General features: G+C 38.3%; 1 protein-coding gene across 13 annotated transcripts in view; it reads right to left on the bottom strand.

The window, feature by feature from the left end:
- Positions 1–13,596, bottom strand: part of LOC127843967 (disco-interacting protein 2-like) — a 102,166-nt gene that overhangs the window by 30,642 nt on the left and 57,928 nt on the right. For all 13 annotated transcript variants that reach the window (XR_008032483.1, XR_008032482.1, XR_008032487.1 and 10 more), the window contains 10 exons: positions 13,255–13,388; positions 10,161–10,263; positions 9,374–9,438; positions 8,110–8,203; positions 5,357–5,476; positions 4,568–4,682; positions 3,224–3,363; positions 2,524–2,660; positions 1,518–1,598; positions 595–722 (listed from right to left, as the gene is read on the bottom strand). Coding sequence is in view for 5 of the 13 variants with exons in the window: in XM_052373886.1 (XP_052229846.1) it covers positions 595–722; positions 1,518–1,598; positions 2,524–2,660; positions 3,224–3,363; positions 4,568–4,682; positions 5,357–5,476; positions 8,110–8,203; positions 9,374–9,438; positions 10,161–10,263; positions 13,255–13,388 (1,117 nt within the window). In the remaining 8 variants the exon portion in view is untranslated. The remainder of the gene's footprint in view (positions 1–594; positions 723–1,517; positions 1,599–2,523; positions 2,661–3,223; positions 3,364–4,567; positions 4,683–5,356; positions 5,477–8,109; positions 8,204–9,373; positions 9,439–10,160; positions 10,264–13,254; positions 13,389–13,596) is intronic.

Below are 13,596 nucleotides of genomic sequence, written 5' to 3'. Positions count from 1 at the left end.
GGGTAAAGTGGACCAAAACACAAAACTTAACCAAATTTTCAATTTTCTTAGTATAAAAAGGGCACATAATTCTGTCAAAATGCCCGTCAGAGTTACATTACTTTGCCTGCACAGTCCCCTTATGATAGTTAGTAAGTGTTGCAAGTATGAAAGCAATAGCTTTGATACTTAAGGAATAAAATGGACCTAAACACAAAACTTAACCAAAATTTTCAATTTTCTAAGTATAAAAAGGGCACATAATTCTGTCAAAATGCACGCCAGAGTTATCTAACTTTGCCTGCCCAGTCCCCTCATGATAGTAAGTAAGTGTACCAAGTTTGAATGCAATAGCATTGATACTTTCTGAGAAAAGTGGACCTAAACGCAAAACTTAACCAGACGCCGACGCTGACGCCGACGCCAAGGTGATGACAATAGCTCATAATTTTTTTTCAAAAAATAGATGAGCTAACAAGAAAAATACAAGGGTCTGAAATAACTGTTCCCTGTGGATAAACTTCATGGGTTAAAAAGGGAACATTGTTTACAGTGCCCCCTGCCCTTTGTTTAATATGATAAATCTGTAAGTGTCAAGACAGATGATAAGCTCACCGTCCTCGGTAGATAAACTTCATGGGTTCCACAGCGAGCACCGTGGCGATGATATCGTCTGTGTTGTGGCGTCTGTTGGAGATCTGCATCAGTCCTTCCTTGCTGCCGCACACAAATACCAGACCTCCCTGAATACAGATATATAGAATGATAGGTCAGTGTATGTTTGTACTTGAATTCATTCAATGACTTTTACACTGTAAAGATTTCCAAGAAGTGAAACTGAAAATGGAAGGCAAAACAATACAGCGTTCAAGATAAGCTGCGTATCAGCGTAAAATACGCATTAGAAATATCACGATACGCTCAATTTATTATTTCCGCGCGTACATTTAAGCAAGCCAATCTAGACTTACGCAAATGATGTAAATTCTGCGTACAACGTAAACAAAAAATATAAACAGCTGATTGTCTTTCGCCAAAATATGAGACTGGTTATCGTACAAATTAGAGCTAATTTGTGCGCTGGATTGTAGAAATAGTTAGCCAGTCGGTATGTATACTCTGTATCATATAGACGCATGGTAAATTTAGTATTAATTTATTTAACAGACAGTCAAGCGCTTATGTGTTTATTAAATTACATGAAGAGGTCAGCATGGCTTCTTGGAAGCCAAAACAAATTACTAATCTCAAAGTAAAATTGATTCTTTTTATACGGCAAAAGTTGTATCGAGTAAAAACATTGTACTGCCAATACTGTCCATTTAAGATGAAATAGGGTCACTTATACTCACATCAATTGTCGTCTCAGGTACCACTTTAAAGCATACCCGGTACAGAAAATATACTAAAAGGTACCTCAGAGTATGGCCAGGTGAATTTAAGCATATTTTCTGTACACGTGGTATATTGCAGTATATTTAAGAGTACCTGGGATGCTTTTAATTAGTACCTGAGACAACCAATCAAGTGTCACTTACTGGTCCCAGGAATCCCAGAAGGCCTGTCCGCACGTACAACCGGTCCCCAGCTAGCTGACCATCACCATTCAATGGCTGCACCTGCAAAAAGGGAACCAGCTTAGGAACCATCTTAGAAAAACATGTGAGCCTCGTTCTGAGAAAACTGGGCTTAATGCATGTGTGTTAAGTGTTGGTCCAGATTAGCCTGTACAGTCTGCACAGGCTAATCAGGGATGGCAGTTTCAGCTTTTTATTGTATTTTTCGTTTAAAAAAAGTCTCTTCTAAGAGAAAAGGCAGAAAGTATTGATCCTGATTATGCAGTGTTGACTCACCAAAAGGTCAACACTTTTGTTTGGTTTACTTAAACCTTTTCTGATATTGAGTTCTAGGCAGCTTACTCCTCAAAGATACAAAATATTAAATGACTGCAACAAATAGAGCAAGTGTACCTAACCAAAAACTCATGCATCTTTATATCCATCATTGGAAGCCCCTACACAATATCAAGGCCATGCAAATGTACTGATTGCTATCAAATTGTATTTTACCCTAAGACCTTCTTATTCAACAAACAAATCATGGAATGGAACATTATTACCTGAAAGTGTTGGAACATAGGCAAAGTAAAATAGTAAAACAGGTCGCCTTAGCATCATGGATATATTGTCCGCCTAGCAACCGAGAGATAACAGTCTCAATCCCCACTGTAGACTTTCTTTCGATCATTCAAGACACCAGGTACTGGTTCTAACCAGGAAACAGAGTAAAGTGTTTTGATAAGACTTAGGCTTTTGATGCAATCCGGGGACCAGGGCTTTTTTTTTCTGTTTTTGTAAAGCGGCCTTGGCCCCCCATTTTGTGAAAAAATGAGTTGCAAACTGTTTACAATTGTGAAAAAATGAGTCGCAAACTTTCTAAAATTGTGAAAATTTGAGTTGCGAAAAACGGCCATTCTCACAAAAGGAAAAAAAGCCCAGGGTACAATTAATAGGATTAAACTAAACTTGGCCCATTATACAATACCTGGAATGTATTAGAGGTGATGCCCTGTAGGCCCCAGTATTTCACGCCAGTGTAGTTGGAGTAGACACACAGTTCACCGACCTCGTCTGTCTTACACAAGTAGGTCGGTCCATCCACCTTCACCACCACCATCACCGCTGAAATGGGAAATTCAAGATCATTCAACCTCCACAAAAATAAGTGATACCACAGTACCTTAAACATATTTGCTATTTATATATGATTGTCCACTAAATATCCAGTCCTGAGCCAATTTAATACCAAAATTGTAAGTCAGCTACTAGATATTCCATGCTTACGCCTGACAGGCTAGTGTAAATCTCTATCATTGGTAGCCCGGTATAATGACAGATATCCCTTAACAAGATTTCATTGGGACAAATGTTCTAAGCAAGTTTCATGATGATAAGACTCTTAATGTGGGCTCTATAGTGTTAACAAGGTTTAACTACAGCCATATAAGGAAAAAGGCCAAACTTTTGGCCATGTGTTTCAACCAACCGCAACGATTTTCGAACTCATCAAGAATATCATTGGGACAAATCTTCTGACCAAGTTTCATAAAATCGGACAATAAATGTGGCCTCTAGAGTGTTAACAAGGCAAATATTGCCGACGCACAATGCACACATCACGACGGACAAAAGGTGATCACAAAAGGTGTGCTAAACACACAGTTGCCATAGTTACGGCCCCTCACCTCCAGGCATGACCTGCCCACAGTCCTGTAAGGTTAGAGAGGTCAGGCTGTTCTCTGTATCCACCCTGACTACCCCGTGACTCAAACCCTGCATGGACAGGATGCCCCGCCCTGTGGCACTGGAACTGGTTCTACCCGGCCTGAAAAGGGAGGCAAATAGGTAATAATGAGAAAGGGAGGTTTCACGAAGGTATAATGGTGTACTTTGAGTTGATATGCAAAACACGACTGTTCAGGTTCGATCCTTTAATTCAACTGCCCGTCAACAACAATACAAATATATATGACGTCAAATAATAATAATAATAACGCGCTAATACGCGGCAACCGCCAATCAACGTTACGTCTAAAATCTCATATAATATTCACGACAGGAGGTAATGGAGGTAATAATGAAACTGATTAAAGGGAAGAAAATGAGGTAATAATGAGAAAAGGGAGGCAATTGAGGTAAGAATGAAACTGATTAAATGGAGGCAAATGAGGTAATAATGAGCAAAGGGGGGCAATTTAAGTAAAAATAATTGATTTTGATAAAAGGGAGGCAAATGAGGTAGTAATGACAAAAGAAGACACATGTGGAAATAATGAGACTAATTACATGTTCTTTGGGCTTATTCAATACATTGTCCTGTTGGACTGGATCTTGTTTTACCCAAATGCATTTGCATTCCATGAAACCTAAGATCTGTTCTAAGGTGTGTCTTAGACAGACACACAATGCCCCATACTGTGCCGCTTTGATACATTTTTTTATCTTTGACCTTGAAGGATGACCTAGACCTTTTATTTCACCACTCAAAATGTGCAGCTCCATGAGATACACATGCACACCAAATATCAAGTTGCTATGTGAAGGGACATAGAAGTTATGAGCATTTTCTGAAACCTAAACGCGAAACCTAAATGCAAAGTGTGACGGAAGGACAGACGGAAAGACAGACGGACGATCCGATCGCTATATGCCCTCTTTCAGGGGCATAAAAAACTTCATCATTACTACATTTAAGGATCACTCTGGGAAAACAGGGCTCAATGCATTAGCTAAGTGTGGTTCCAGACCAACCTGTGCAGTCCGTGCAGGCTAATTAGAGACGACAGTTTCCACTTTAATTAATTTTTTTTGTATCAAGAAGTTTATTTTAAACAAAAATCCAGTCTCTGCGGAAAGTGTTGTCCCTGATAAGCCTGTGAATACTGCACAGGCCAATTTTAAAACAATTCTTTATGCACATGCATTTATCCAAGTTTTCCCACAGCATGGTTCAATAATGATTTTACTTAATACTAAGCAGTGTCATCATATGCGCTGTGGTGAATAATGACACATACCAAACTTCTTACCTGCGCACTGAGACAGTGAGGGCCTCTGATGAACTAGCACAGGGACATATAGACTCTGGCTTCAAACCTTTTGACTGGAACGCGTTGAGGAATGCATCACACGAGGTCAGAGACCCTACAAACAGAGACGATGTAATAACCAGGGCCTGTATACACCAACTCATTCATAGACTTACGCATTAACCCTTTCCCACTCAGAAGCAAAGTAAAAAAGGGTACGTGCAAACAGCATAAAACCAGAACAGACTGCGAGTAACTGGCAGTCTGTTCAGGTTTTATGCTGTTTGCTGCTCATCAGTATCTAAGGGTTGGAAATGAAGCCTTTAAAACTTGAATCTAGTAAGAAAGGTATTTAATAATCACATATACTTTGCTTACAAATACAATAAGAACAGACATAAACTAGACACTTGGTCATATGGCATAAAAAAATAAATCCCCTTAAGAGGTCACTGATTCAATCCCCAGTGGGAGAGTTCTTAAGATCTGCCCCAAAGACACCAAGAACAGGTTCTTCTCAAGAAACGGATTGACAGCTTTCAAGCTAAAATAAAGAGGTTCAAAACTAAAACTTACAAGGGTTGGCCCCATCGCCAACAAATAGAAACCTATTGAAGTTGACCCAACACACATACACACTACTAAAGAGGGGACATAATAATCTCTACTTACAATGGCTGGCCCCATTGGCCACCAGAAGAAACCTCAGGGAACTTAAGTTGACCCTATATGACCCCCCGACACACACACAAACACACATTACAAAGAAGATTAATAATCACTTCTTACAAGGGTTGGCCCCATCGGCCACTAGAAGAAACCTCAGGGAGCTAAAGTTGACATCCTTGTGGTCTTTCTGTGCCAGCAGGCCCCAGTGCATGTCCCGGGACTTCACCACCCCTACTGCAGCTGAAACACAGAAAATATTTTAGGTCGCCGTCAATAAGGTGTCTTCCTAATGACCATGCTGACACATTTTAAAGTTTTCTTGGAATTTTTGGTATAAAAGAAGTCTGTTCTAGACAAAAATCCAGTAAAGGCGGAAAGTATCGCCCCTGATTAGCCTGTGCAGGAAAGCATCGCCCCTGATTAGCCTGTGCAGGAAAGCATCGCCCTTGATTAGCCTGTGCAGGAAAGCATCGCCCTTGATTAGCCTGTGTGGACTGCAAAGGCTAATACGGGACGACACTTTATGCACATGCATTTAGCCCAGTTTTCCCAAAGCTTATTTGTGCCTGTAGGACCTAGTGCATGAACCAGGATTTCAACACCCCTACTGCAGCTGAAACACAGGGGACAATTGGAAAATGTATGACAGATACACACAAATGGAAATTCTATTCTTCTTGATTTTCTCACAAAACAGGGGGTGGTTAAATTAACATACTCATGCTTTTCCTGAGTATGGTTATGTTAAGTGTTAATACTTAATGACAGAAACTAACAATTGTCCTTTAGGAATCTGAAGTAATAGGATAAAAGATGCAGAAATCCTCTGATCCTTGTTCCAGGATAAAGAGGCGTTCTAGATAAGCCAGTGAAGTCCGCATAGGCTAATCAGAAATGTAACTTATGCTTGTATGAATTTTGTTGTTTAAAGGAAGTCTCTCATACTCATCAATCCAGTTTAGGAGGAAAGTGTCATTCTGAATAGCCTTTGCAAACTTGCACAGGCTATTCTGGGAGGACTCTTAACGCACATGCATAAAGCCCAGTTGTATATTAGAATGTATTAAGCCCAGTTGTATATTAGAATGTATTAAGCCCAGTTGTATATTAGAATGTATTAAGCCCAGTTGTATATTAGAATGTATTAAGCCCAGTTGTATATTAGAATGTATTAAGCCCAGTTGTATATTAGAATGTATTAAGCCCAGTTGTATATTAGAATGTATTAAGCCCAGTTGTATATTAGAATGTATTAAGCCCAGTTGTATATTAGAATGTATTAAGCCCAGTTGTATATTAGAATGTATTAAGCCCAGTTGTATATTAGAATGTATTAAGCCCAGTTGTATATTAGAATGTATTAAGCCCAGTTGTATATTAGAATGTATTAAGCCCAGTTGTATATTAGAATGTATTAAGCCCAGTTGTATATTAGAATGTATTAAGCCCAGTTGTATATTAGAATGTATTAAGCCCAGTTGTATATTAGAATGTATTAAGCCCAGTTGTATATTAGAATGTATTAAGCCCAGTTGTATATTAGAATGTATTAAGCCCAGTTGTATATTAGAATGTATTAAGCCCAGTTGTATATTAGAATGTATTAAGCCCAGTTGTATATTAGAATGTATTAAGCCCAGTTGTATATTAGAATGTATTAAGCCCAGTTGTATATTAGAATGTATTAAGCCCAGTTGTATATTAGAATGTATTAAGCCCAGTTGTATATTAGAATGTATTAAGCCCAGTTGTATATTAGAATGTATTAAGCCCAGTTGTATATTAGAATGTATTAAGCCCAGTTGTATATTAGAATGTATTAAGCCCAGTTGTATATTAGAATGTATTAAGCCCAGTTGTATATTAGAATGTATTAAGCCCAGTTGTATATTAGAATGTATTAAGCCCAGTTGTATATTAGAATGTATTAAGCCCAGTTGTATATTAGAATGTATTAAGCCCAGTTGTATATTAGAATGTATTAAGCCCAGTTGTATATTAGAATGTATTAAGCCCAGTTGTATATTAGAATGTATTAAGCCCAGTTGTATATTAGAATGTATTAAGCCCAGTTGTATATTAGAATGTATTAAGCCCAGTTGTATATTAGAATGTATTAAGCCCAGTTGTATATTAGAATGTATTAAGCCCAGTTGTATATTAGAATGTATTAAGCCCAGTTGTATATTAGAATGTATTAAGCCCAGTTGTATATTAGAATGTATTAAGCCCAGTTGTATATTAGAATGTATTAAGCCCAGTTGTATATTAGAATGTATTAAGCCCAGTTGTATATTAGAATGTATTAAGCCCAGTTGTATATTAGAATGTATTAAGCCCAGTTGTATATTAGAATGTATTAAGCCCAGTTGTATATTAGAATGTATTAAGCCCAGTTGTATATTAGAATGTATTAAGCCCAGTTGTATATTAGAATGTATTAAGCCCAGTTGTATATTAGAATGTATTAAGCCCAGTTGTATATTAGAATGTATTAAGCCCAGTTGTATATTAGAATGTATTAAGCCCAGTTGTATATTAGAATGTATTAAGCCCAGTTGTATATTAGAATGTATTAAGCCCAGTTGTATATTAGAATGTATTAAGCCCAGTTGTATATTAGAATGTATTAAGCCCAGTTGTATATTAGAATGTATTAAGCCCAGTTTCATACCCCTAAACATTCCATTTAAAAAGTTGGTGTTCATTATACATTGATGCAATAAATTTCCACAGACTTTATAGAATTATTCATTAGAAAACTTTCGACTTTGGAAAATCGGGTGTGCGTTCTTCATGGTTGCATGTAACACATGATAAAGTATGATAATGGAAATAAAATAACTTGTGCAGTGTTTTAATCCAATGCATACCTTTGTATTTTGTAATCATTTTCATCCACGAGGCAGGATCCACCTTCATGAGGGAGTACGGAATAAATATCACATGCATGCCGTTAAACACACTCTGAAATTGGAGAGTAAGGAAAGGTTAAAGGAAATTGTTATCAAATTGTAATCTAATTGAGCCATGCTCTGTGAAAAGGGGGTTTAATGATTGTGGGTAAAGTGTTGTCCCAGATTAGTCTGAGAAGTCCGCACAGGCTAATCAGGGACGTTACTTTCAGCTAAACTAGATTTTGCAAGAAGAGACTTTCTGTAAACAAACAAGATATGTGTTTGTCACAAACACTATGTCCCCTTTCGCGCCACTTTGAAGCTATATATTTGACCTTCGACCTTGAAGGATGACCTTGACCTTTCACCACTCAAAATGTGCAGCTCCATGAGATACACATGCATGCCAAATATCAAGTTGCTATCTTCAATATTGCAAAAGTTATTGCAAATGTTAAAGTTGGGGCAAACAAACAAACACACAAACAAACCAACAGACAGGGCAAAAACAATATGTCCCCCACTATAGTGGTGGGGGACATAAAAATATCATCAAAGTGGAAAGAGTCATCCCTGATTAGCCTATGCAGCTAACGAGAGATTTCATTAAAGAGATTATGTTATAGGTCATAAGTGATTGTTGGTGCTGTTTCCAGGCATATGTGTTTTTGGCCCTTAGATTGAAGATACTCTAAAGTGTCCCAAGTCATATAGTAAATACTGGTACATCTAGAAAATCATATCTAGTAAGACATTTAAATGTTACCCAATTTTTCAATATCCAAGTATCTTTTGAATTGTTTTAGATTAAAAGACAAAGAGAAATAAAGTATGAACATTAAAACAATTGCGGTAACATCTGTCGTAACACATTGTCACATAAGAAAATAATACCCACAGGGGCTAACCCATATCATCAAAACCTAATTTGAGCCTTATTCTGGGAAAATGGGGCTTAATGCATGTGCATAAGTGTTTTTTCCAGATAAGCCTGTGCAGTTAGCACATGCTTATCAGGGACGTCTTCACAAGCTTATCAGTGAAAATACTGTTTGTCTAAACTGGATTTCTTCTAAAAAGAGACGTTTTCAAACAAAAATGACATAAAAAGAGAAAGTGTTGTTCATGATAAGCATGTGCAGACTGCACAGGCTAATCAGGAACAACATTTTACGCACATGCATAAAGATAAGATTTCCCAGAAAGAGGCTCAGCTACAACAAAAACAACATCAACTTACACATAAAATGCCATGCCACAGCCCTACGTCTCTTTTGAAATCCAGCACACACACCATCACCTCTCCTGAAAGATAGACAGTGACAATGGCTCAAAACAAGAACTGAACTGTTCATATGTGGAATAATTATATATTTATCTTTGAAAATGAGAACCATATTTTAACATGTATTATGGGTAGTTGTATACCCTCAATTATTAGTTTTAATGGGTTGGTGCATGTCATAAATGGATACAAGGTGATTTTGACATTAATTTGTGAAAAAATTCATTGTTCTAGCGTAAATACCCATGGTTATACATGTTAAAGAATGGTATATAAATACAAAATAAGGAGTTTTGAACATGAATTAAAGCACACAGATTTTAGCCAAAGTTATTTTATAAACACCCATATTAACAACAAAGTTTTCTTTACAGACTGATATACAACGATCATTCAAACATCAACCTATTCTTGCTCAGAAGCAAAGTGAAAATGGCTAGCGGTATATGCAGCCAGCATAATACCAGAACAGCCTGCCAGTGACTCCAAGTCAGTTCAGGTTTTATGCTGTTTGCTGCTCATCAGTATCTTGAGAGTTGGAAATAAAGCCTTTATAACTTGACTCTATGAAGAAAGGTCCTAAATTTAATTTGATTTTTTTAAGGGACTACAAACGCATCAACATGTATCTGAGTGGGAAAGGGTTGATATTATATAGTGAAAATACAAGATGAGTGTATACCCTCAGTGTACTTGCAGGCCACAGTCAGTATGATTAATGAAACACAACACAAGTTCCTACCCTCTGTATAATTGCAGGCCACAGTGAGGGTGCGACAGTGTCCCAGGGCGCCATTACGGGTAACAGTGACACCCACCGTACTACCATCCTTCCCTGTCGTGTACTGAAACATCACACGTACAGCATAATTTATGAGTCTCACTTTGGGAATACAGGGGGCTTAGTGCATGTGGGTTAAGTGTTGCCCCAGATACACCTGTGCAGCCCCAGATACACCTGTGCAGCCCCAGATACACCAGATACACCTGTGCAGCCCCACAGGTTGCCCCAGATACACCTGTGCAGACCCACAGGTTGCCCCAGATAAACCTGTGCAGCCCCACAGGTTGCCCCCGATACACCTGTGCAGCCCCACAGGTTGCCCCCGATACACCTGTGCAGCCCCACAGGTTGCCCCCGATACACCTGTGCAGCCCCACAGGTTGCCCCGATACACCTGTGCAGCCCCACAGGTTGCCCCGATACACCTGTGCAGCCCAACAGGTTGCCCCCGATACACCTGTGCAGCCCCACAAGTTGCCCCCAATACACCTGTGCAGCCCAACAGGTTGCCCCCGATACACCTGTGCAGCCCCACAGGCCTATCATGAACAACATTTTCGACCTAAACTAAATTTTGGCTTAAAAAAGACTTCCTTTAAGCAAAAACTAGCGAAAAGTGACATCAGTGATTAGCCTAAGCAGACTGCAGAGGCTAATTTTGTATGACACTCTACCCAAATGAATTATACCATAACAGTGCTACCATTCTAGCCCAGTGTGTTCTGAAACAACACATGTATACCGCATAAATATAAGGGTACTATATCGTCTTTGAAATAAATTAATAATAATATTTTTGAGCCTTACTCTGTGAAAATGGAGCTTAATGCACATGCATAGTGTTGTTGCAGTTTAGCCTGTACAGTCCGCACAGGCTAATCAGAGACGACACTTTCCGCTTTTGTGGAACTTTTTCGTTTAAAGGTCTTTGCTACAATTGTTGCCAATTGTTTGCTCAAACAACAGATGTGTATTATATGTGTAAGAATCTTTATGGTCTTTGAAATAAATCAATTATACTTTTGAGCCTCCCTTTTGAAAACTTGGTTTAATGCATGTGTGTTAAAGTGTTGTCCCAGAATAGCCTGTGCAGTCTGCACAGGCTTATCAGGGATGACACTTTCAGCTTTTATTTAAATTTTTGTTTAAAGGTCCCTTCTTAAACAAAATCCATTGGAAACAGAAAGTGTTGTCCCTGTTTAGTCTGTGCAGACTGCGCTGGCTAGTCCAGGATGACACTTTACGTACATAAATTTGCCTGGTTATCATAGAGCAAGACTCATATACATAAAAGGGTTCCTTATGGTCTTTGAAATAAATATTTTACAATATATATTCATTTGTTTGTTCCCACTTGAAAATGTGGTCAATATTTAACCCTTTCCCACTTAGAAGCAAAGTGAAAATGGCTATGTGCAAACAGCATAAAACCTGAACAGCCTGCGAGTAACTAGCAATCTGTTCAGGTTTTAAGCTGTTTGCTCCTCATCAGTATCTAAGGTTCGGAGATAAAGCCTTAAAAACTTGAAAAAAGTAAGAAAAGTTTTAATTTAAATATAACTTACTTAGGCACTACAAATGCGTGAAAATACGTAAATAAGACGTAAACGGTTAACAACAGAATTTCAGAACAAGGATTGTTGCAATATGTAAAAAATGCCAACAAAACATATGCTTGTCAGGAAAACATTAACACATGACCTTTCACCTTGAATTTTAACCTTGACCTTTGACCAAGGGTATCTGGTTGTATGTTTATATTGCTTAGTCGTGAGGAGTAATAATCTGAGGTTAGATTAACGATGTCCACGCATTTAAAAAAGAAAGAAAAAAAAATCAGGATATTTGAGCTTGAATTGTAACTAACAAATTTCTCAATATAAGGATAATACACGTTTTCGAGGGCATGATCATCTGCTGGCGCTCGAAAAATCCGTTCCTGCCAGGAACGGATTTTGAGAGCGCCCGCAGATGATTATGTCCGAGAAAATGTGTATTTTCGCTATTATTTCATAAACAAATCACACATACCAAAATAATTTGAAATAACATTGAAAACAATATATTTTGTTCATTCGACATCGACACAATAATTTGATTATTTCAATACAGATCAAGGTTGTGTTTTACATATGCCTCACTCCGTCATCATCCGAAATGACGAGGCTTTACCTTCGGATAGGCACTTTTCGATTTAAAATGTGTTAAAACAGTGGATTAATGCAAAGTTGAAATGCAGCCGCGCAAAGTAACAAAGTGAGGAATTATTTTGGAATTTAAAGCAGGAACGTTGAAGGTACATAAACACTTACATTTACAGCATAGTCTTTTGAAAGTGTTGAGTAAATAACCTTAACTTCACTGATGTTGCCAATAAAATAAAGCTGTTGTCAAGAGAGTGCAGATGGTATAGCTTAAAAAGTGGATTGAAATAGTCATTATCCCTGCATGCATGAGGAAACTGGTGCTAATTCAGTTCCCCATTTATGCTTGGAAAGTCGTCGAAGGCAGGAGAAGGGAAGTAACTGCGCGTGGACCAGATTATGAATATGAAAAACACATAACAGGGCTTGAACGGCACGTGAATCACATCGTTAATACACGATTTCTTCTGTTCAAGCCCTCCTTTTGCCAAGTTTCTGCACCCCACCAGAGGGCATTATAGATAGAGTTTATGCAATAATATGTGTAAAAACATTCTGAACTAATTGTTATTGCCCTACTGAGCGTTTTGAGGCTGTTTTTGATTCAAGACTACAGTGTGTATCTTATTGGTATTATTTGAGCCATGTTCTGGGAAAACAGGGCTTAATGCATGTGCATAAAGTGTTGTCCCAGATTAGCCTGTGCAGTGTGGACAACACTTTCTGCTTTAATTGATATTTTTTGTTTAAAGTAGTTCTCTTCTAAACGAAATTCCAGTTAAGGAGGAAATCGTTGTCCTGGACTAGCCTGTGCAGCCTACACAGTATAATCTGGAACAGCATTTGAGCACATGTATTAAGCCCAGATTTCCCCGACCGCACCACATATTATATATTGTCATGGTTACCGTATCCGAGCGACTCTGTATCTCCTTGACCTCTACGTAACACGGTACGTCCTCGGAGGCTTTTGGAGGTGGCTGCCAGTCTTTGGGCATCTTGGACATGCTGTCTGTGGACAGCCAGGCAAGACGAGGCCAACCTTTATAACCATAATCACAATATATGTGATAGAATTTTCAGCAAGCACATAATTTGTAATAAAGTTTTATCTGAAATGTCAATAATTCAAACAAGAGCACCGCAAAACGGGTGCCACGCTCGGCTGCGAAAGCTTGTCAGAATTTATTTAATTTATTTTTAGAGGTCACAGTGACCTTGACCTTTGACCTAGTGACCCAAAACGGGTG

This window comes from Dreissena polymorpha, chromosome 9 (genome assembly GCF_020536995.1).
Source record: "Dreissena polymorpha isolate Duluth1 chromosome 9, UMN_Dpol_1.0, whole genome shotgun sequence".
Classification (NCBI taxonomy): Eukaryota; Metazoa; Mollusca; class Bivalvia; order Myida; family Dreissenidae; genus Dreissena; species Dreissena polymorpha.
The sequence above is the reverse complement of the archived record's forward strand: the minus strand, read 5'-3'. Positions and strand labels throughout refer to the sequence as shown.